The sequence below is a fragment of the Psammomys obesus genome, unplaced genomic scaffold (genome assembly GCF_907164565.1).
Source record: "Psammomys obesus unplaced genomic scaffold, mPsaObe1.curated_primary_1811, whole genome shotgun sequence".
In the NCBI taxonomy this organism is placed as follows: Eukaryota; Metazoa; Chordata; class Mammalia; order Rodentia; family Muridae; genus Psammomys; species Psammomys obesus.
This window is the reverse complement of record NW_026596120.1, coordinates 16,934,377-16,955,040: the sequence shown is the minus strand read 5'-3', so window position 1 is coordinate 16,955,040 and position 20,664 is coordinate 16,934,377. Positions and strand designations below refer to the sequence as shown.

Here is a 20,664-nt window from a genome sequence, read left to right as displayed (position 1 = left end):
TTTGTCACTTTAAAAAAAAATTTTTGCAAGAGCACCGAAGGACAGTATGTTGACTTAAGCAAGCACATACTAGGAAGTTGCTTGAGTTGTCTTTTTCTATAGCATTTTATGATTTGAGTCACCAAAAGTTAAGAGTTATATGTTGGCTGTTATTAACCATTTATAGCAAGACCTACTTTAAGAAAAGGGTATTGCTTTGACTTAATTTGACTCAGTTTCTTGTCAGGACTGGTACCAAGACTATAATCTTAATGTACTGTCTCAAAAAAAAATTATTCTTAGTTTCTTAATCTTCAAAATACAACCTGTCAAGTATGGTGACTCACTCTTGTATTCTCAGACTCAAGAGAGTGAAACAGGAAGATAGTCATGAATTCAGAGCCAGCCTGGGCTATAGAGTGAGACCATCTTTAAAATAAAAATAAAAAAGAAAGTCAGGCAGTGGTACTGCATGCCTCTAATTCCAGTGAGGCAGGCAGGTCTCTGAGTTTGAGGCCAGCCTGGTCTATAGCACAAGTTCTATGACAAGTGCTACCTAGTGAGACTGTCTCAAAAAAGTGAAATAACATCACAATTCTGTCTTCCAAAGTAGAACTTCATGTTTCTTATCATAGATACCATTCTAGTAAATCTAGAATGTGTACAATAAAGCTTCCTGGTTAAGTCCACGTTCTCTGACAGCCTTTTTTGATACAGTTGATGTGTCAGAACGAATAACCTAAGAAATAAAATATATGAGACATTTTAAAGTTTCTACAATTTTAATGTATACAAAGCTTTGTTAATATGTAATATTTTCTTACAATTCAAAATCACTCCAGAAATAAAAGGCCAGTAGGATTAGGGACCCAGTGGTAGTTTGGAGTCTCCGACACACATCCCTCCCAGTGGATATGTTGATATTTTTATATTTACTTCTGTACATCATAGTGCATAGATGGCCTTTCAACTCTTTCTATCTTGGCCAGACATGCAGTTTTGCCTTTAGATGCTACAGAAACAAAATTTATAGTGTGGTTTGTAAAAACCAAATTGCCCAATAGTATTTATTAGTAAAGGGGCTAGACTCCTTTTAAAAATGTGAGCTGGGTATGTTGGCATGTGCCTTTAATCCCAGAACTCTAGAGGCAGAGACAGGTAGATCTCTTTAAGTTCCAGGCCAGCCAGGGCCGCATAATGAGACCCTGTCTCAAAAATAATGAAGTAAAAGTAAAATCTGAATATCCTATTTAGGCCGGTTCTGCTGGTGTTAGACAACTGTTACAGCCACCATCCCTCTCCTTGAGAAAAGAACAGAGAAGATGCTCCTATTAAGTGAAGGCTCTTTGGGGGCAGGTGCCAGGGATGCTCTTGGCTTGATTGATTCAGCTCAGAGTTTTGACCTTTCAAAGTAAAGTCCTGTTTACTCACTTGGTTGACTTAAATGATAAGGTGGTATAAACTTTATGAACTTTCCTACCCCCCCTGAAGAAACTTCATTGGCCTCCTGGTTACTCATCCTGAAGAGAGTACAATCCATTTCAGAGAAAAGCACAACTGTCACCTAGGACATGACATCATCACATTTGCCAAGAAGACCTCATTTAGCTTTTTAGAGTTGGTAGCATTCAGAGTAGTCCTCACTAAGAAGGAGTTATAATCAAGTTCCCTTTTAAAATAAAACCCCTTCCTTTTGTCCCTCCAAAGAATACATCCTGCAGCAAGAATTTGGGGAAAGGGAAAATACAAAGGCTTTTACATTACATACATAAGGATGGGGACTGGGAAAAAGTGGCGCCAAGGCCAAGGCCACCATGCTCAGGGCTAATAAAGGAGACAGTCTCAGAACTGGAAGAGGTCTGTCTTCTGCTTTTGAAATATACTGTCACTCTCAGGCATCCTGTCAATGCTAAATGTTAGGACTTCTGTCTCTGCGGAGACACAGCCTGGTGCATGTCAGCGTTTAGTGTTTGGCAGCTTTCTCAGCACTCCCTGACTCCGTTTACCTTTACTCCGCATCCCATTCTCTTACTGCCTATCTGAAGGATTGGATGGGCAGAGTATAGGTGGCGGTGGTTGGTCTTCCCCGTATGTTGTCCATTTAATTCCAGAGCACTGATTTTTCCGAAGTGTGCTCTGCCCTGGGAAAATGGACACACATTTCTCACAATGGGAATAACTAATTACTTCTTTTTTTTACAGAAAAAATTGGTAATTCAAGGAAAGCACATTGCAATGCATTATAGCAATCCCAGACCTAAGTTTGAAGATTGGCTTTGTAACAAGGTAGGCATGTGTTCTCCCCAAATAAATACACTAAGTGTTTCTCTTTGTCCTAACAAGAAAATTAGCACAATTACTAGCTTGTATCACAAGTCCATTTTTTGTGCTTCCTGACTTTTCTTTGGTCTTCCTGTGCTGACATTAGAGGGCAGGATCCCTAGAATCCTGTACAGTTTTCGTTTTATGGAGATCCAGGATTCTCTCTAGCCCACGCTTTCAATTTAGATTTTTTTTAGATGTATTTTACTGTTGTTTATGAAATTCTGAATGTCACAGCTTTTGCTGTACCCTGTTAATAGTACTAATGGAAATTGTTGAAAACTTTTGTGTATTGGTCCTGTCACCAGTGCTGAATTTTGAACTTGATTGTAAGTCTTGTTATTTTGAGAATACTGGGTTACTTACTGTACATGAGCCTTCTATGCAGAAAGGTCATGTTCAGGTTATATTGTGTCAGCATATATGTCTGTCCATGTAATGCTCTTTTAATATAAGGAAAGCTTGTCAGCTGCTGCAAGAAACCTCATCTTGCGCTAAAGAGATGCTCAGCAGTTAAAAGCACTGACTGCTCTTCTAGAGGACCTGGGTTCAATTCCCAGTACCCACATGGCAGCTCACAACTGTCTGTTACTACTGTTGCAGGGGATCTGATGCCCTCACATAAACATACATGCAGTCAAACACCAATGTACATGAAATAAAAATAAATTAAAAAAAAAATAGGAACCTCATCTTTGTGAAAGTGGAATACTACTACAAAATACAACTTTTTTCTTAGAAGAATTCACGGGGTGTAGCGTGCTAAAATTACAGGTTTATGTTCTTTTGTCTAGGATACATCATAGCAGTTTTTGCGTTTATATTTAGGTACTTGCGTTACCTGTGGCATCACTGCTCTAACCCACATGATGACTTAATGTAAGAAATAATTACAGATAAAACTTTTTTTTTTCCAGTGCTGCCTTAACAATTTCAGGAAAAGACTAAAATGCTTCCGATGTGGAGCAGACAAGTTTGGTAAGCGTGGATTCAGCTGTTTGGAAAATGCAATTAAACCTAACTTACTGCCTGTGAACCTGAGGAAGAATATAGATTTTTTAGGATATTTAAACTAGGAACTTTATATAATAACCTACATCTATTTATCTTGGGCTAAGTAGATGCTGATGATGACTACGAGAACAAAAAATTATTTTCCAAAATTGAGGCTGTTTACCTGGTTTGCATGCTACATCTGCTTTTGTTTAGCATGTAGTGGTGCTGTCCTGCACTGGTCCACTCTTTGCATTCCACATTAGCTGTCAAAATTAAGAGGTTAAACTACAGCCACAGATTCCCACCCCCCACCTCCTCCCAATCAGGGTTTCTCTATGTAGTGTTGGCTGTCCTGAACTCACTTTGTAGACCAGTTGGCCTCAGACACATGTCCTACTTCTGCCTCTCAAGTGCCAGGATTAAACATGTGCTACCACACCCAGCCAGATTTCTTAAAAGGGGGGGGGGGGGGCGCGGGGGAATGGCATGGTGGCTTACACCTGTGTGCTGGGTTAGGATATAGAGTTCAAGGCCAGTTTGGGCTATATAGTAGGTCTCAAGCTTACCTGTGTTACATAATAAAATTATAAAAAAAAAAAAAATGGTAACAGGCAGAGATGGAGAGACAGCTTAGTAGGTGAAGTATTTTCTGTGAAAGCATGAGGACTTGAATTCAAATCCTCGACACCCACAGAATTAAAAAAAAAAATTAGGTATGGTGCCATACTTGTAGTTGTAGTGCTGGAGAGATATGGTAAGACAATCCCTGGTACTCTGGACGGCTTGAGAAAGGGTCACCTCAAAGTAAATGGAAAAACCTTTTAAAATAACAAGATGTAAGAAGCAGTAGAGACCCCAGACACGACTTCTTCACTGCATTTGCACACATGCGAATGAGCATGTGTATATACCACACAAAGAAGTTCCTCCTCCCAAATTGAAAAAAAAAAACAAACCACCAAAAAATACCAAATGACTGCTAGATGTGCTTAAAATAAAAAAAGACTTGGTTCTCAGGGGATGAAGGCAGGATGAGCTAGTGTTCAAGGTCATCCTCAGGTTGGCTGCCAGCCTTAGATGTGTATAAGAGATGAAACTCTCGTACACAAGTACTTTCGGAGTTATAATGTATTTCTTTGTTAAAATTACACTAGAGCTGGGATTATGGCTCATGTCTGTAATCTTCACACTTAAGGAAGCTGATACAAGATTACCTAGAGTTTAATAAGACTTGTCTGGGCTATGTAGTAAGACCATGTCAGACTTTTGCAAACAAACAAACAAAAAAGTTGCTTTTGGGAGATATATTCACCTTTTCACCTCCCCAAAGCAATTTTTGTTTTGTTTTGTTTTGTTTTGTTTTGTTTCATATCACTGGTAGAGCTCTTGCCAGGCATATGTGAGGGACCTTGATGTGAGACCCACACCCACTGCAATAGAAACAAGTGGGGCTTTTTTTTGTTTGTCTGATTTGTGTCTCCTTTACTCCTAGACTCTGAACAGGAAGTGCCCCCTGGAACAACAGAGTCCGTTCAGTCGGTGGATTACTACTGTGATAGTAAGTTCAAACATAATCCTTTTGTTTTTATGTTAAAAGTTGACCTTTCAGTGAGCTCAGTTCCCTTACATTTTCAAATGATCATCCACAGCTTTAGTTTTCCCTGTAGAAGATTGGTCTTCAGAATTTTCTTAGCCTATCAGGGTGAAAATATATACCAGAATCTGCAAAAATGTGGTTTTTGTCTTTAAACCTGCCTTTATAAAACATGGATGGTAAGAAAACTTGATTGTTATGTTTCTTATGTACCAACAGCGATCATTCTTCGGAACATAGCTCCACACACTGTGGTGGATTCCATCATGACAGCGCTATCTCCCTATGCTTCCTTAGCTGTCAACAACATTCGCCTCATAAAAGACAAACAGACACAGCAGAACAGAGGCTTTGCATTTGTGCAGCTGTCTTCTGCAATGGTGAGGTTCTCCGTTCATCTTGCAGTGGCTTTTGTTGTTCTTTCTCTCTCTTTCTTCTTTTTTTTTTTTTGTCTATGTCCCATTGAATATGCTGTTAAGAGGTCAATAATTTGGACAGAAAGTATAGCCTGTAACAATCTTTCCTTTTTAAATGAAAATCTGGGGGCTGGAGAGATGGCTCGGGGGTTAAGAGCACTGTCTGCCCTTCCAAAGGGCCAGGGTTCAGTTCCCAGCACCCACATAGCAGCTCACAACTGTCTGTACCACCAGTTGCAAGGGATCTGACATCTTCACACTAATGCACATAAAATAAAACTAAATAATTTTTTTTTTTTTTTTTTTAATGAAAATCTGGAGGCTTGAGTGATGGTTCGATCTTTGGGTGTTCTCTGCTCTTCCCAGGGACCTAACGTTCAACTCCTAGGAACTATTAGGTGGCTCACAACCACCTGTAACTCCCCAAGGGAGCTGATACCCTCTTCTAGCCTCTACAGGCACCCATGTGTACACGCACATACTCACATACATATTAAATTTTTTAAAAAAAAATTTTTTTTTTCTTCTTCATTTTGATGCTAAGTTGTTGGGGCAAAGTGTGTGCAAGGCCCTGGGTTTAAGCTCTGCCATCAAGATACAAAAAGAGTTAGATGTGGAATACTACTACTACTACTAGAATAAGATACACAGCCTGGGGGAGGTAGGGCACACCTTTGATTGATCCCAGCACTCAGGAGGCAGAGACAGGTGGATCTCTCAGTTCAAAACCAGCCTGGTGGACAGAGTGAGTTCCAGGACAACCAGGGCTACACAGAGACCTTATCTCGAAAAAACAAAAGAAAGGAAGAAAGAAATAGTAAAAATAGGAAGACTTGGTTATTATCATCATTCATGAAGCCCATCGATATAAACAGCAGTTTGTCATGCTCTTTAATCAAGTGTTAATGTACATCTAAATCTGATGTTACGCTTTCCTTTTTTTTTTTTTTTTTTTTTTTTGCTTCCCAAATGAAAGATCCCATACAGAAGGTGTCTTTTTATACCTATGTTTGTTTCTTATGCCATAGTGGTTTCTTGGTCATAGTAAGATAGGCAGTGACAAAGAACTTGAGCAAAGTAGGCAACTTTCACTATGTGAGGAGTTCAAAAGGATAATACTATTCATTCATTCCCTGGGCTAGTGCGCCAGGTGTGTGTTTGGGTCTCCTGAAACTGGAGTTATATAGATGGTTGTGAGCTGCCCCATGGGTGCCAGGAATAGATCATCTGGAAGAACAGCCAGTTCTTTTAGCACCTGAGACATCTCTTTAGCTCTGAAAGTCATGTAACAGCCTGGTATGGTAGCATATGCTTTTAATCCCAGGACTCTGGAGGCAGAGGCAAGCAGATCTCTGTGTTTAGGGCCAGCCTGGTCTGGCCTTGATTTCTAGGCTGTAATGAATAGCCAGACCTACACTGTGAAACCCCGTCTCAAACAGAAAACAGCTAGAAGAGGCTGTGTGGCTCAGCTAATTTTGATACTGTGTGTGAGGCTCCTGGAACCCAATATTTTTAATAATTTAATTTTTTATTTTATGTGCATTAGTGTGAAGATGTCAGATCCCTTGCAATTGGCGGTACAGACAGTTGAGAGCTGCCATGTGGGTGCTGGGAATTGAACCCAAGGTTCAATTTGTCTGCTCTTTGGAAGAGCAGACAGTGCTCTTAACCACTAAGCCATCTCCCCTGTCCCCCAATATTTTGCTGTGCTAAACTGCGGACTAAATTCTTAGATACTAAACAGTGGTTATAAAGAACTGACAGAGCTGAAATTTGTACCTTTAGATTAACTTAGTATTTATTCCTTTAACAATTCTGGATAACTTCATATCCTGACAGTATGTCTTTTCTCAAGTTTTTATGTCCACAAGCATGGTAAGAAATTACTGCCTATTTTTAATGGAAGGCTTTATTTCTTAAAGGAAATAAGTGGTAGGGCAGTATTCTGAATTGCATGACAAATTTGTTTTCTTTGGTTTCTCTTTCAGGATGCCTCTCAGCTGCTTCAGATATTACAGAGTCTCCATCCTCCATTGAAAATTGATGGGAAAACTATTGGAGTTGATTTTGCAAAAAGTGCCAGAAAGTAAGTGGTGTCTTTGTCCTTATTTGAAACTGTTAACATCTGCATGTTTGCCTACATAGGGATGTTTGCCAGTTGTACCTGAGCTCCATACTGTCAACACAATTTCCCTGGTTGTAGACCAAGAGGGAGAAGATTGCCTTCTCTAGAGTTTATCCCTCCAGTCCTCCATCAGTAGTAATGATGTGGAAATGGAAATGGTGTGAGAGCATGGGTTTTGAACATATTCTATGCAAACTGCAGCAGTGTAATACAAACCTGTCCAGAAACAATCCTTAGCTTGCAGGATAGCATGCTAATGTGTCACAATAGTATCTGATGTTGAGGTAGGTATCCTTTGTTTAGAGCCTGGAGATGGTTTTGTAGGTACGATGCTTGCTATACCTGTATCCTTAGTGCTGAGGTGGGAAACAAGGAGATCCTGGCAGACCCTATCAAAAATAAGGTAGAGAATGAGAAAAGAACACCAGGTGTCAACCTCTAGTCTCCACATTCAGTGAGCACACCCTCACACACATGTTCGCATGTGCACTACACACGAGACCCCGAAACGAAGAAACATCCTTTTCTCATATTAGTCATCTAACAGATACCTTATTGGCTCAGATATAAAGTAGATCAGTGACATTCACTGACGCTTACCAAGACCCCTCTCCTTAGGAAATTTGACCTTGCTAGCATTTGAGACACACATCCCCTCCCCAAGCCCCAAAGGCTGGAATTAACTGCTGCTCCTTTGGCACAGACTTTGAATATACAGAGAGAATCACATGGTTACATCTTTGTAATTTCAGAGATTTGGTCCTTCCAGATGGTAACCGTGTCAGCGCCTTCTCTGTAGCTAGTACAGCCATTGCTGCTGCTCAGTGGTCGTCCACACAGGTAAGAGGAAGAAAGGGTCTTTGTTCTTGGGATGACTTTTCTTGTCATGCTCAGAATAGAAGGTTGCTGTAATGTTTTTAGGGATTGCTTTCTGACATGTTTATTTGTTAATTTATCTTTGTTCTTTTTCTTTTGGTATTTTGTAGTCTCAAAGTGGTGAAGGAGGCAATGTTGACTATAGTTATATGCAGCCAGGCCAGGACGGCTATGCACAGTACACTCAAGTAGGTGAACTTGACTAGCATTCAACTTCTAATCTACAGACTGTATATAAAGTAGCAGCTTTAATGGTGGACTTTCCCTCAGTACTCACAGGATTACCAGCAGTTTTATCAGCAACAAGCTGGAGGACTGGAGTCTGATGCATCATCTACATCAGGTAACTTCATCTCTGTTTTGCTTCTGTTTAAGTAACAGTGGTTGAGGAAGTATTAACTAGACCCAAAGCTACAAATCACATAATCTTGGAAAAATTGAGAGGACACAGTGAGAATTGTCATTATTTGCCAAAATGTCCGGTAAAAGTTACTGTGTACACTAAGACTTAATATAACTTCTTAGAGACCATGCTATCTCTGTTCTTGGAATTTCACTCTGTTCCCCACTCCAAGTTGAGCTGAGCAGAGAGGATGTGGCTCTATAGCTCTCAGACCCCTACCAGAAGAGCCACAATTAAGAGAACTTTGTTAGGTGGGTGTGGTAGCAAACTCCTTTAATCCCAGCACTCTGTTGGCAGAGGCCAGCCTGATCTAGATAGTGAGTTCCAGGACTACACAGAGAGACTTTGTTTCCAAAAAGAAAAAGAAAGATTTTGAAGCCAGGCATTGTGGCACACACCTGTAATTCCAGCACTCTGGTAGACAGGGACAGTTAGAGCTCTGTGAGTTCGAGGCCAGCCTGGTCTACAAAGGGAGTCCAGGATAGCCAAGGATACACAGAGAAACCTTGTCTTGAAAAACCAGAAAGAAAGAAAAAAAAGGAAAGAAAGACTTTGGCAGTTAGATGTGGTTTTAGGTGTGGTGGCCCACACATTCTATTGTCAGGCTGCCAGATCTCTTTGAGTTTGAGGCTAGCCTATCTATATAGCAAGTGCAAACCTATACAGAGAAAATTGCAGGATGAGGTGTGGACTTTGGAGCTTAAAAAAAAAAAAAAAGCGTTTGCATGTTTTTTTGGTTTGGGGGGTTAGTTGGGTTTGTTTGCTTGTTTGCTTTCTTGTTTATTTTGCTTGCTTGCTTGCTTCCTTTTGTTTTTTTGAGACAGGGTTTCTTCATATAGCCCTGGCTGTGTTAGAACTTACTCTATAGATCAAGTTTGCCAGGAACTTAGAGATCATCTGCCTCTTGAGTGCCGGAATAAAGGCATGCACCACCACCACCCAGCTGTGTATCTTATTCTAGTAGGACTTTAAGCAACTGTCATAAATTCCAGGGTCTTTAATGAGAACTAGGTTAGGAACGGACGAACAAAGTCATAGACCCAGGCCTACATGCACTAGGGAGGCAGAGGCAGGAGGATCGCCACAAGGTTGAAGGCATCCTGCTCTTCATATACATAGCAAGACCTTCTCAAGAAACAAAAACCAACAAAATGCATCCAGAAATTGACAGACAAGAGTCATACATCCCTATAATCCCAGGCAGGGGATTCATGAGTTTGAGGCCACCATTAAACTGCGTAAAAAACCCTGCCTCCAAAAAAATAAGAGACAGAAACCGCTTTCAAAGTGAAGACTAAATTGAACAGTTGTTCTGGAGTTCAGTGCTTTAGCTCTTCCTAACCCTTTTGTTTATCACCAGGCACAGCAGTGACTACCACCTCGGCAGCTGTAGTGTCCCAGAGTCCCCAACTCTATAATCAGACCTCCAATCCACCTGGCTCTCCGGTAATCTGCTCTTAACTACAGAATTGACAGCTTTGTTGCTATGTAAATATTACCCTTTCCTGGTATATGAACCAGGATTGACTAATTACATACATTTCACCTAATTTCTTATTGAGATGATTATTATATGTATGCATGTATTTTAAATATAAAGTACCAAGCAGGTCATAATTATACTTTGTGAATGCTTCAGCATGTCTCTTGCCATAGAGTTGCCCTAGATCCTTGCTGCAGAGTGTCTGTTAAGGGAGTCCTTCCTACTAGATGATTGCAGTGACTTAGTTCTCTTAAAAGGCTTTACAGTTGAAATTATATTGAAGCTAATGTTCTTTCCAGACTGAGGAAGCACAGCCTAGCACTAGCACAAGTACACAGGCCCCAGCTGCTTCCCCTACTGGTGTAGTTCCTGGTACCAAATATGGTAAGCCAAACCTCATGGGGCTCTTGACAGTTGGAAGGTCCTAATAGTTGCCTTTGTTGTTAATAATCTCCTTTTGAAACGGGTGTCAGAGGGACATTTGGGAGTGTAAAGAAAGAACATTGAGGCCTGCTATAGCTCACTGACTTAGAGATTGACATCGAGTTTCTTACCTTAAATGACTGGCTGGGTTTTGTTTTTGCAGCAGTACCTGACACGTCTACTTATCAATATGATGAATCTTCAGGATATTATTATGATCCTACAACAGGGCTATACTATGACCCTAACTCACAAGTAAGTGCTATTTCCCTTCTTAATATCACTAGAAATTTTTACTTAATGACTTTGTGTCATGAGTTAGACTAATTCCTAAAAGGAATGTGTGACCCAGATAAGTTGTAGGATTTTTGTTTCATTAATTTCTTCATGGCCACCAATGCACAATTTAAGGTTAAATGTTTGGAGACCCAGTGAGAGGCCTCAGTGTCTAAAGATGCTTGCCATGCAAGCCTTACTTACAACCTGAATTTGATCCTAGAACCTAGAGTAGCAGAAGAAAACCAACTCTCCCAACTGTCCTCTGACTGGAATACACATACTTCCACACACATATCCATTGTACACAGCACTAGTAAAATAAATGTTTTGAGGTGGGCTAGAGAAAGGACTCAGTAGTTAGTGTCACTTGCACCAACATGGCAGCTCACACTGCCCATCAGTCCAGTTCCAGAGTAACTAATGGCTTCTTGTGGCTTCTGCAGGCACCAGGCACACACATGGGGTACATATATACATTCAGGCAAAACATGCTTACACATAAGATTTTTTGAAATGCTTGGGGTATATTATGTATACATTAAAGTATATGAGCTGAGAGTGTTACAGCTCTTTTAATTTTTTTAATTTATTTACCTTTATTTTATGTGCATTGGTGTTTTGCCAGCATGTTTGTCTATGTGAGAGTATCAGATCTTGTAGTTACAGCGTGAGCTGTCAGTTGTGAACTGCCATGTGAGTGCTGGGACTTGAACCTGAGTCCTGTGGAAGAGCAGTCAGAGTGCCCTTTACCATGGAGCCATCTCTCCAGCCCTCCCCCCCCCCCCTTTTATAATGTATGTTGTGTCTCCATGTATATCTGTTGACCGTGTGTGTGCAGTGTCCAGAGGTTACAATAGGACAGTGGATTCCCTGGAACTGGAGGTATAGATGGTTGTGTGCTGGGACTTGAACCTGGGCCCCTGAAAGAGTGGTCAGTGCTTTTAACCACTGGATCATCTCTCAGTGAACAGCTTTTTAATGTTTACATGGATACATACTTGTATATACACTACTAATAACTTTACAAAATCTCCTTGTTGCCAGATAGTACCCTTCCTCTTCAGCATCCACTCTTATGATTCTATTTTTAGAGATAATTTTATCAAGTTAATATTTTTGTGCTATTCGAATGGTGATGCCATGAACCCCTAATCCCAGGGCTTGGGAGGTAGAGGCAGGCAATCACTGAGTTCCAGACAGCCTAGTCCACAGAACCAATTCTAGGACAGTCAGAGCTACACAAAAAGCAAATGGGTGAGTGGCTGGAAATAAAGGGGGGGGGGGATTCTATGCTTGGGGCCCAGCATAGTGGTATATACCTTTAATCCCAGTCATTAATGAGGCAGAAAAAGGCTCATCTCTTGAGCCTTTTACCCGGCTCTACATAGCAAGCTCCAGTCTAGCCAGAGGCTACAAAGTCAGATCTTGTCTCAAAAACAAGGAAAAAGATTTTGTTCCAAGCATGGTAGCACATACCTAAAACCCAGCACCCAGGAAATGGAGGTAGGAGGGTCAGAAGTTCAAAGTATACATCAGATGTTAGAGAGAGAGAAGAAATAAGGGGCTGAAGCTCAGCACTTGTTATTCTTTCAGAGGACCGCGGCTTTGGTTTCCAGCATACACATGGCTGCTCAACCATCCACAACCTCTGCTCCATCCAGAGGGTCCAGAGCGTTTGTCAGACTCTAGACACGTGCGCTCACATACTTATACCCATATGTAGACACACCTATACATGATTAGAACTTAATTTTTAATAAACATAATTTTTAAAAAAGACTCTTAAGGGGATGTTATTTATGAGAGAAGAATAAAAAAGATTTCTTTGGAGAACAGTTTTTAAAAGCCTAGCTAGAAGCTTTAAGTTCTAGTTGCGTTTTTTTTCCCCCCAAGTGAAATAAAATTCACCATTTTAATCGGAAGATACGTGGACTTTAGTGTAGTTGTGTTGTAGTACAGCTGGCACCTCTTAATTTACAGAACATTTTTATCATCTCAAGTCACTCCCCTTCTTCTGTCCCCCCCTCCAAAAAAAACTAAGGCATATTTGTCTCTGAATTTACCTGTTTTAGATGTTTCATATAATTGGACTCAGACACTGTGATATTTTGTGTTCAGTTTCTTCACTTAGCATGCCTATGTATTCTTGAGGATAGGGTGTAGCAAATCCAGGTAATATTTTATTTTTGGTGTTGTTTATAACTTTTAAGGAGGGAAAGTAACTTTAACACTCCATAAATAAGTATCTATTTATGACTAGGAACTGTATATATAGCATAACAAAACAAGTACATTTAGCAGGAAGTTGACTTGAGTGCCTGTGGGTTCTGAGAGAGAAGTGTGAAGAAACAATGTGCTACCTGCCTGTGTGCCTAGCTTCTTCATAATTCGTTCACTTTCCTCGTTTGTTCAGTCTGACCATTTCCATGGCCATCATAGATGTTACAGTCCTATAGTACTGTTCCTGTAAGACATCATAGAGGAGCCAGCAAGTAGAGTAGGTAAAGGCCCTTGCTGCCAAACCTGATCCCAAAACCCACGCGAAAACAAGCTTCTTCAAATTGTCTCTGACCTCGGCGCTTAGTTTGAGCACCAGACACATACACGTGTACTAAACAGAATTTTAGGAAAGAAAAGGAAGACCAAGTGTGGTAGCATACACATTCTAGGGAGAGGCTGGTGGATCTGAATTCAGAAGGACAGCCTGTTCTACAGAGTAAGACCCTGTCTCAAAAACAACTACATAAACCAGGTGTGGCACATGCCTATCATCCCAGGTTTCTAGGGTGAAAGAAGGGAGATGAGTTCAAGGCATATCTCTTCACAGCAGATATGAGCCTAGCTACATGTCTTAATTTTAAGTTTTTATTTTATAGTGGGTGTTTTGCTTCGATGTAAACAACATGTGTCTATAATTTGATGCTACAAGAGGCTAGAAGAGAGGGTTGGATCCCCTGGAACTGGAGTTACAGATGGTTGTGAGCTATGGTGTTGTTGCTGTGAATCAAACCCAGAGCCTCTGGAAAACACCCACTGTTCCTAACCACTGAATCACCTCTCCAGCCCCAAGATCCTTTTTTTTTTTTTTTAAATAATAATAATAATAATAATAAAACAAAAAACCCTCCTAGATTCTTGGAAAAAAATATTTTACGTTCCTAGAAGTTTTATTCTTTACTAGGTGGTTCATCCTCAAGCATACCAAGGTGTTCTATGGGTCCTTTCTAAGCAGGAAATACATACTACTAGTCCTCAGTGTATGTATATGTGTGTGTGTGTGTGTGTATAAATTTTTTTTTCTTTGTTGTGTTGAAAACGGTATGGTTTAGAATTCCCTTTGTAACTGAGAATGAAATCCTGGTCCTCCTGCCCCCACCTCTCAAATGCAAGGATTATAAACAGGTACCTGGACCAGACTTATTTAGATTTTTGTTTGTTTTTAAATAGGTTCTCAACTATGTAGCCTGAACTGACCTTGCTTGCATTTGCAATCCTCCTGCCTAATAAGCCTCCTGAGTGCTAGGATTATAGGCACACATTACTATTGATAATAATATTTAAGTTTAACATAACAGGACTCGAGGTATAGTCCGTAATGGAGAAGTTACCTAGTGTATATACAGCCTTAAGTTCAGTCCCCAGAACCACAAAACCTTTATCAGCTAATCTGTATGCTCAATATATATATTCTTTTCTTGTAGTACTACTATAACTCCTTAACACAGCAGTACTTGTATTGGGATGGAGAGAAGGAAACCTACGTGCCAGCTGCAGAGTCTAGCTCTAACCAGCAGGCAGGCCTACCTTCCACAAAAGAGGGAAAGGAGAAGAAAGAAAAACCCAAGAGCAAAACTGCTCAACAGGTATGACCTATCCAACGAAACCATGATTCTTTGCTTAGTGAGTTTTTTTTTCTTTCTTTCTTTCTTTCTTTTCTTTCTTTCTTTCTTCCTTCCTTTCTTTCTTTCTTTCTTTCTTTCGTAACTTACACTGTCTCTAAGTAAATAAACCATTGGTAATACAACTCAGTGGCAGAATAGATGCCTGGCATTCAATCAATAAGAATCAAAAACTGTTGGGTAAGAGATGTAGCCCAAGGTACAGTGCCTGTCTGGCATTTTAAGTGCTGGGCATGATCTTCTGGAAAAAGAACAAGAAAACTTGGCAAGACCATCGCGAGTTAAGGCTACATGATCCCCTGTCTCAAAAAATAATAAAACAGGAGGCCAAGGAGATAGTTCTGTCAATAAAGTGCTTTCTGCACAAACGTGAGCACGAGCCTCACAACTAGAATTTAAAAAGCCAGGCACAGAGATGGTTCAACTGTGAATACTGCTCTTGTAGAGAGTTTGATTCCCAGCACTCATGTTGGGCATCTTCCCATCTGTAGCATTGCTTCCAGGGAATTTGACAGCCTCTCCTGGCCTCTGCAGGTATTGCACTCAGGCACAGACCATCACCCATTTACACAACTTATATAAATCTTGAGGGGAAAAAAAAAAGTGCACATTTTTAGCCACTGAACATTTTGTGTACTTGTGTGTGCGTGCTTGCACACCATGGCTTGTATGTGAAGGTCAGAGACAATTTAAAGGGATCAGTCCTTTCCTGCTGTTCCATGGTTTCCGGGAACCAAGCCTTACCACATAAGATTCTTGGCTTATATATTGTTAGATTACAGGGAAGTAATTGCTTTTTTTTAATTATTATTATTTTTTATTTTTATGGTGTTTTTTGTTTGATCCTAGATTGCCAAAGACATGGAACGCTGGGCTAAGAGTTTAAATAAACAGAAAGAAAATTTTAAAAACAGTTTTCAACCTGTCAGTTCATTGAGAGAAGAAGAAAGGAGAGAATCTGCTGCAGCAGACGCTGGCTTTGCTCTCTTTGAGAAAAAGGTAACAGGAGTAGGTGTGCTTTGCTTCATTATGTTTATCTGTGTAACATGTGAGACTTAGGACTGCTTCTGTTTTCCAGGGAGCCCTAGCTGAAAGGCAGCAACTCATCCCTGAATTGGTACGAAATGGAGATGAAGAGAATCCTCTTAAAGTAATTAAGTACCATCTGTGTTTTAGCCAAGTTTATGTCTCACTTTCAGTCTCTGCTACATCTTCGCTAATGCAATTCCTTCTTAAAATGGGATGTTTTTCTCTGTCAGTGGGTATTTGGAGCAGCTTTGGCATATAGATTCCACATTGAGGTCTTTGTTTTCTGTGCCAGAGAGCAGGTGAGATGGACCGATGAATAAAGCCTGAAAATCCCTAAGCTAAGTAAATTGGCTTTTGAGGCATTTGTAAATAGAATTTTTAATGGTCTGGAAAGAAAATTAGGACAAAGCAAAAACTTCCTTTCCTTGATAGATACAGGTCTAGCTGGTCCGTTGCTCTGATCTAATCTTGTATAAGTTTTTATGCATGGTCAGTGCTCTGAAAACAGTCCTCTTAGAACCCATTTCTTGGGCTCCGAAGGGTTGGTACTAGAAGGCTGTTCAGTACAGTTGATGAAGTAGAGGTTGACTACTGAGGACAACACAAAGTGATGGAGACAAAGTAACAGCGTTTTGGCACTGTTTTATCTATGGAATTTCCAGTGACCCATTGTCATTTTGTCCCCAGAGAGGACTGGTTGCTGCTTACAGTGGTGATAGTGACAATGAGGAGGAGCTTGTGGAGAGGCTTGAGAGTGAGGAAGAGAAACTAGCCGACTGGAAGAAGATGGCCTGCCTGCTATGCCGACGGCAGTTCCCAAACAGAGATGCACTAGTCAGGCACCAGCAGCTCTCCGACTTACACAAGGTGGCTTTGCTTCTAAACTTAGGGGGGAAAGGAAGGAATTTAATGGTGGGAGTGGTGACCCTGGTTCAGTAAATAACCTTCTGTTGCATGAGTACCTAGAGTTGTAAAACATGAGAGAAGCATTAGCATTATGTCTTCACACACCCCAGGATTTGCTTTGGATGCTATGGTGTATTGAGATTTGGCTGGAATACAAAGTATTAATTTCATGACATTTCATATTAAAATGTTCTGAATTCTAAGTGTTTGTAAACTCTTTTGTTATAGCAAAATATGGACATCTACCGAAGATCCAGGCTGAGCGAGCAGGAGTTGGAAGCCTTAGAGCTGAGGGAGAGAGAGGTGAATGAATGGATACTGTACCACTGAGATGAAAACCTGTCTTTATTACTTTAATACTGACAACCTGCCTTTAATACTTTATGTTTTGTTTGTTTAAAAAGAATCTTGTTACGTTCACAGGCAGGCCCTGACCTCTTGGGCTGAAGTCTTCCGAGTAGCTGGCACTGTAGGCATACACCGCACTATTCTTTTATTTTGCTTTTATGGATAGCATTTAGTTCGAGGTTTCTAAGGCAAAGTGGAGGGCTCTATCAAAAACATGTTGCCATGCAGCGATTGTAGCTCATGTAGACTAGACTAGCCTTTGTTTTGTGAGCCCCACAGTAGCTTTCATTAAAGAAAAAAATAATCTTGATTGTCCTGGTAATGTAAACCTTTGTGAGTGATGAGTAAGGCTTTAAAATAGGCACTGAAGCATGTGGTGATTGATTTGCCAGTTATGTGGAAGGGAAGGAATGGACAGCAAATAGTAAACAGGACTGAGAACAAAGGTTTAATCTTTTTTTTTTTTTTTTTTCCTTTTTCCCAAGACTGGGTTTCTCTGTGTAGTATTGGCTGTTCTGGACGCTCTTTGTAGACCAGGCTGGCCTCCAACTCACAGAGATCCACCTAACTCTGCCTCCAGTGCTGGGATTAAAAGGCAGGCCCAGCTAACCAAAGGTTTGAATGTCTGTGGTGTTAGTGGTAGATAGGACCAGACAGATAGAATTTTAAGTGCACATAGAGGCCTATACAAATACTTCAGAGGTTGGCCATGGTATTGCATGCCTTTAATACCAGCACTCAGGAGGCAGAGGCAGATGGATCTCTGAGTTCAAGGCCACATCAACTATAATTCCAGCCAGGGCTACACAGAGAAGCCTTGTCTTCTTTTTTTTTTTTTTTTTTAAAGAAATTTCTTGCTCCAGGATAAAGCTGGTGTGTCTGTACTCAAGGTTTTTGCTTTTCCATTGATTATAGTGCCAAATCTCCAGGATCTGCTGGATGGGTCTCGGAAAGCCTTTGTAACCTTCTCTGTTTCTGGAAGTAGACCTATTCAAATGCCTACTGGGGATGGGGAATTCTGGGCTCCTCATCTTAAGGGCAATAGCAAGCAATGTGACCAAGAGTGGTATAAGAAACAAAGGAATTTGGTACTTAAGACCACACTAGTCACACTCCAGAGTAAAGGATGCTTCAGGTTAATGTCTTCACGTGTAAGACTATTGAAGGTTGAAATAAGAGTACTACCTTGTTTTTTGTTGCTGTTTTCTATGTAGATGAAATACCGAGATCGAGCAGCAGAAAGACGAGAGAAATACGGAATTCCAGAGCCTCCAGAGCCCAAGCGCAAGAAGCAGTTTGATGCTGGCACTGTGTATGTGATGTGCACCATTTTCCAGTTCATTAGCTGGGGCTCTGGCTGTTTTAAGTAACTGTGTGTTTGCCACTGGCAGGAATTACGAGCAGCCCACCAAAGATGGCATTGACCACAGTAACATTGGTAACAAGATGCTGCAGGCCATGGGCTGGCGGGAAGGCTCAGGCTTAGGAAGAAAGTGTCAAGGCATCACAGCTCCCATTGAGGTAAGTTATAGGTACTGACATTTGTGGGTGATGGGTGTGCAGGCTTGCTGGGTATTGAATAGGCACAGGCACAGCTTCCCTGAAAGCCCTGCTTCATCCCCCTCATTGGTTTCTTCTGTTTCTGAGAGGGAGTTCTTTTGTTTTTGTAGCCACAATTTTCCTAGAACTCACTATATAGTCCAGGTGGGATGAAACTCGCAGATTTACCTGCCTCTGTCTAGAAAGTGATGGGACTAAAGGCATGCACCACAGGCCTGGTGCCCTTGATGTTTAAAAAATTAAAATTTGGGGCTGGAGAAGATGGCTCAGAGATTAAAAACACTGGCTGCTCTTCCAAAGGTCCTGAGTTCAATTCCCAGCAGCTCATAACCATCTACAGTGAGATATGGTCTCTTCTGGTGTGTAGGTAGAACATTGTATAAATAATAAATAAAAATTTTAAAAATTAACATTTGGAGAGGATCCAGGTTCAGTGTCCAGCACCTACTTGATAGTCTATAATTTCATTTCTGGGTTTTGACTCCCTCTTCTGACCTCCACAAACCCTGTACACACACGGTGCACAGATGTACAAAGTATCATAGGCATAAAATAAAAGTACAGGTCAGGGCTAACGGGATGGCTCAGTAGATGGCTTAACATGAAAGTCTGGCAGCTTGTGTTAGAGCCCCAGAACCCACATGAAGCTGGAAGAAAAGAACCAGCTCTACAGAGTTGTTCTCTGATATGTATGTACCATGCCACACATGGCACACACGCGCGCGCACAGTCAAATAAAATTTTTTTTTTTTTTTTAAGAAAATTTAAGCAGGCTGAGACAGGAGGATCCCAAGGCCTAGCTTAGACTTTGTCTTGAATTTACTCCCCCATGCCCCACCCCATCTTAATTTAAATTTAGAAGAAATCACTAATCTGTCCAAGCCCAAAACTGAGACACCCTGGGCTCAGACCCATTGGCCAAGGCAGGAATTGTACCAGAGACTGTCCTACAAGCCTTGCTAGCACAGTTGTCAAGTTTTTCTACCTTTTAATGTATTTTATGCAAGCATGTTTCCCCAGTGAACATGAGTTTTATTGGCATTCATACTGTTCTAATTTGTGCCTATAATTACCTTCCCCTGTGCCTCTGCAAAATGATTTAGAGGACTTGCTAGCCACGGGTGTTCACTGAGTAGGCATTGAAGGGTATGAGTGGGTTCATCTTCCTTAGCCACTTTTATTGCCCCAGTCTGTAAAACTGCCTCCAGGTCTGTGTCAACCCTTGTCTTTTCTACTCAGTGGTACGGGTGGAATGAGAGGTGGGTGCAGTCAGTACCCTACTTACCAGGTACTAACAGTTTTTTTGTTTTTCCAGGCTCAAGTCCGGCTAAAAGGAGCTGGCTTAGGAGCCAAAGGCAGTGCCTATGGGTTGTCAGGTGCCGATTCCTACAAAGATGCTGTTCGGAAAGCCATGTTTGCCCGGTTCACTGAGATGGAGTGAGACTGGGGAAGCAATGATGAGCACAGGGAGCAAGCCATCTCCTCAATTTGCTCTTACTGCCTGTCTCTCTAAGGGCATGCCTTGTGCTATTAATAGTTTTAGGGTGAACCACTTAACTCTGTGGGGTTTTCCCTTCCACCTTAAATGAGCTCCCATATGTGGGTTATCTGGTAAACAGCCTTCCTTCCCACCTGAGGATTTGTGAACAGGGGACAATGGGCTTTTTATACTTTGTGTACATAGTGTAAATGTAATGTGTTTTACATGTTGTAGCCTGTGTTGTGTCCCTCCTTCCTGGGAGCTTGAGTGGTTATCAACACCAAAGCCACCACTGTCATTTGTTATGTCTTTTCTTGGCAATAGCCTTGTGTATATTTGTATATTATACATTTGTACAGAATTTTGGAAGATTTTCAGTCTAGCTGCCACATCTGGCACCTTTACAAAAGAAATACCTTCAAAAATGGGTTTCCTGTGTCCTTAATTGAAAGAATGAGTGGGAAAGGCTGTCTGAGCCAGTCAGATCTGGTGTTTAGCCTTTGGTTTGGTTTGGTTTGGTTTGGTTTGGTTTGGTTTGGTTTGGTT

General features: G+C 41.0%; 1 protein-coding gene across 3 annotated transcripts in view; it reads left to right on the top strand.

Moving 5' to 3' along the window:
* Rbm5 (RNA binding motif protein 5) overlaps nucleotides 1-20,547 on the top strand; it is a 28,517-nt gene extending 7,970 nt beyond the window's left edge. For all 3 annotated transcript variants that reach the window (XM_055629485.1, XM_055629486.1, XM_055629487.1), the window contains exons 7-25: nucleotides 2,182-2,265; nucleotides 3,219-3,279; nucleotides 4,790-4,855; nucleotides 5,111-5,271; nucleotides 7,296-7,393; nucleotides 8,185-8,272; nucleotides 8,419-8,496; nucleotides 8,579-8,651; nucleotides 10,072-10,157; nucleotides 10,494-10,578; nucleotides 10,781-10,872; nucleotides 14,598-14,759; nucleotides 15,645-15,794; nucleotides 15,874-15,945; nucleotides 16,512-16,691; nucleotides 16,959-17,033; nucleotides 18,293-18,390; nucleotides 18,470-18,599; nucleotides 19,954-20,547. In XM_055629485.1, coding sequence (XP_055485460.1) covers nucleotides 2,182-2,265; nucleotides 3,219-3,279; nucleotides 4,790-4,855; nucleotides 5,111-5,271; nucleotides 7,296-7,393; nucleotides 8,185-8,272; nucleotides 8,419-8,496; nucleotides 8,579-8,651; nucleotides 10,072-10,157; nucleotides 10,494-10,578; nucleotides 10,781-10,872; nucleotides 14,598-14,759; nucleotides 15,645-15,794; nucleotides 15,874-15,945; nucleotides 16,512-16,691; nucleotides 16,959-17,033; nucleotides 18,293-18,390; nucleotides 18,470-18,599; nucleotides 19,954-20,079 — 1,965 coding nt within the window. In that variant the 3' untranslated portion in view covers nucleotides 20,080-20,547. The remainder of the gene's footprint in view (nucleotides 1-2,181; nucleotides 2,266-3,218; nucleotides 3,280-4,789; nucleotides 4,856-5,110; nucleotides 5,272-7,295; nucleotides 7,394-8,184; nucleotides 8,273-8,418; nucleotides 8,497-8,578; nucleotides 8,652-10,071; nucleotides 10,158-10,493; nucleotides 10,579-10,780; nucleotides 10,873-14,597; nucleotides 14,760-15,644; nucleotides 15,795-15,873; nucleotides 15,946-16,511; nucleotides 16,692-16,958; nucleotides 17,034-18,292; nucleotides 18,391-18,469; nucleotides 18,600-19,953) is intronic.
* Nucleotides 20,548-20,664: the final 117 nt, after the last annotated feature.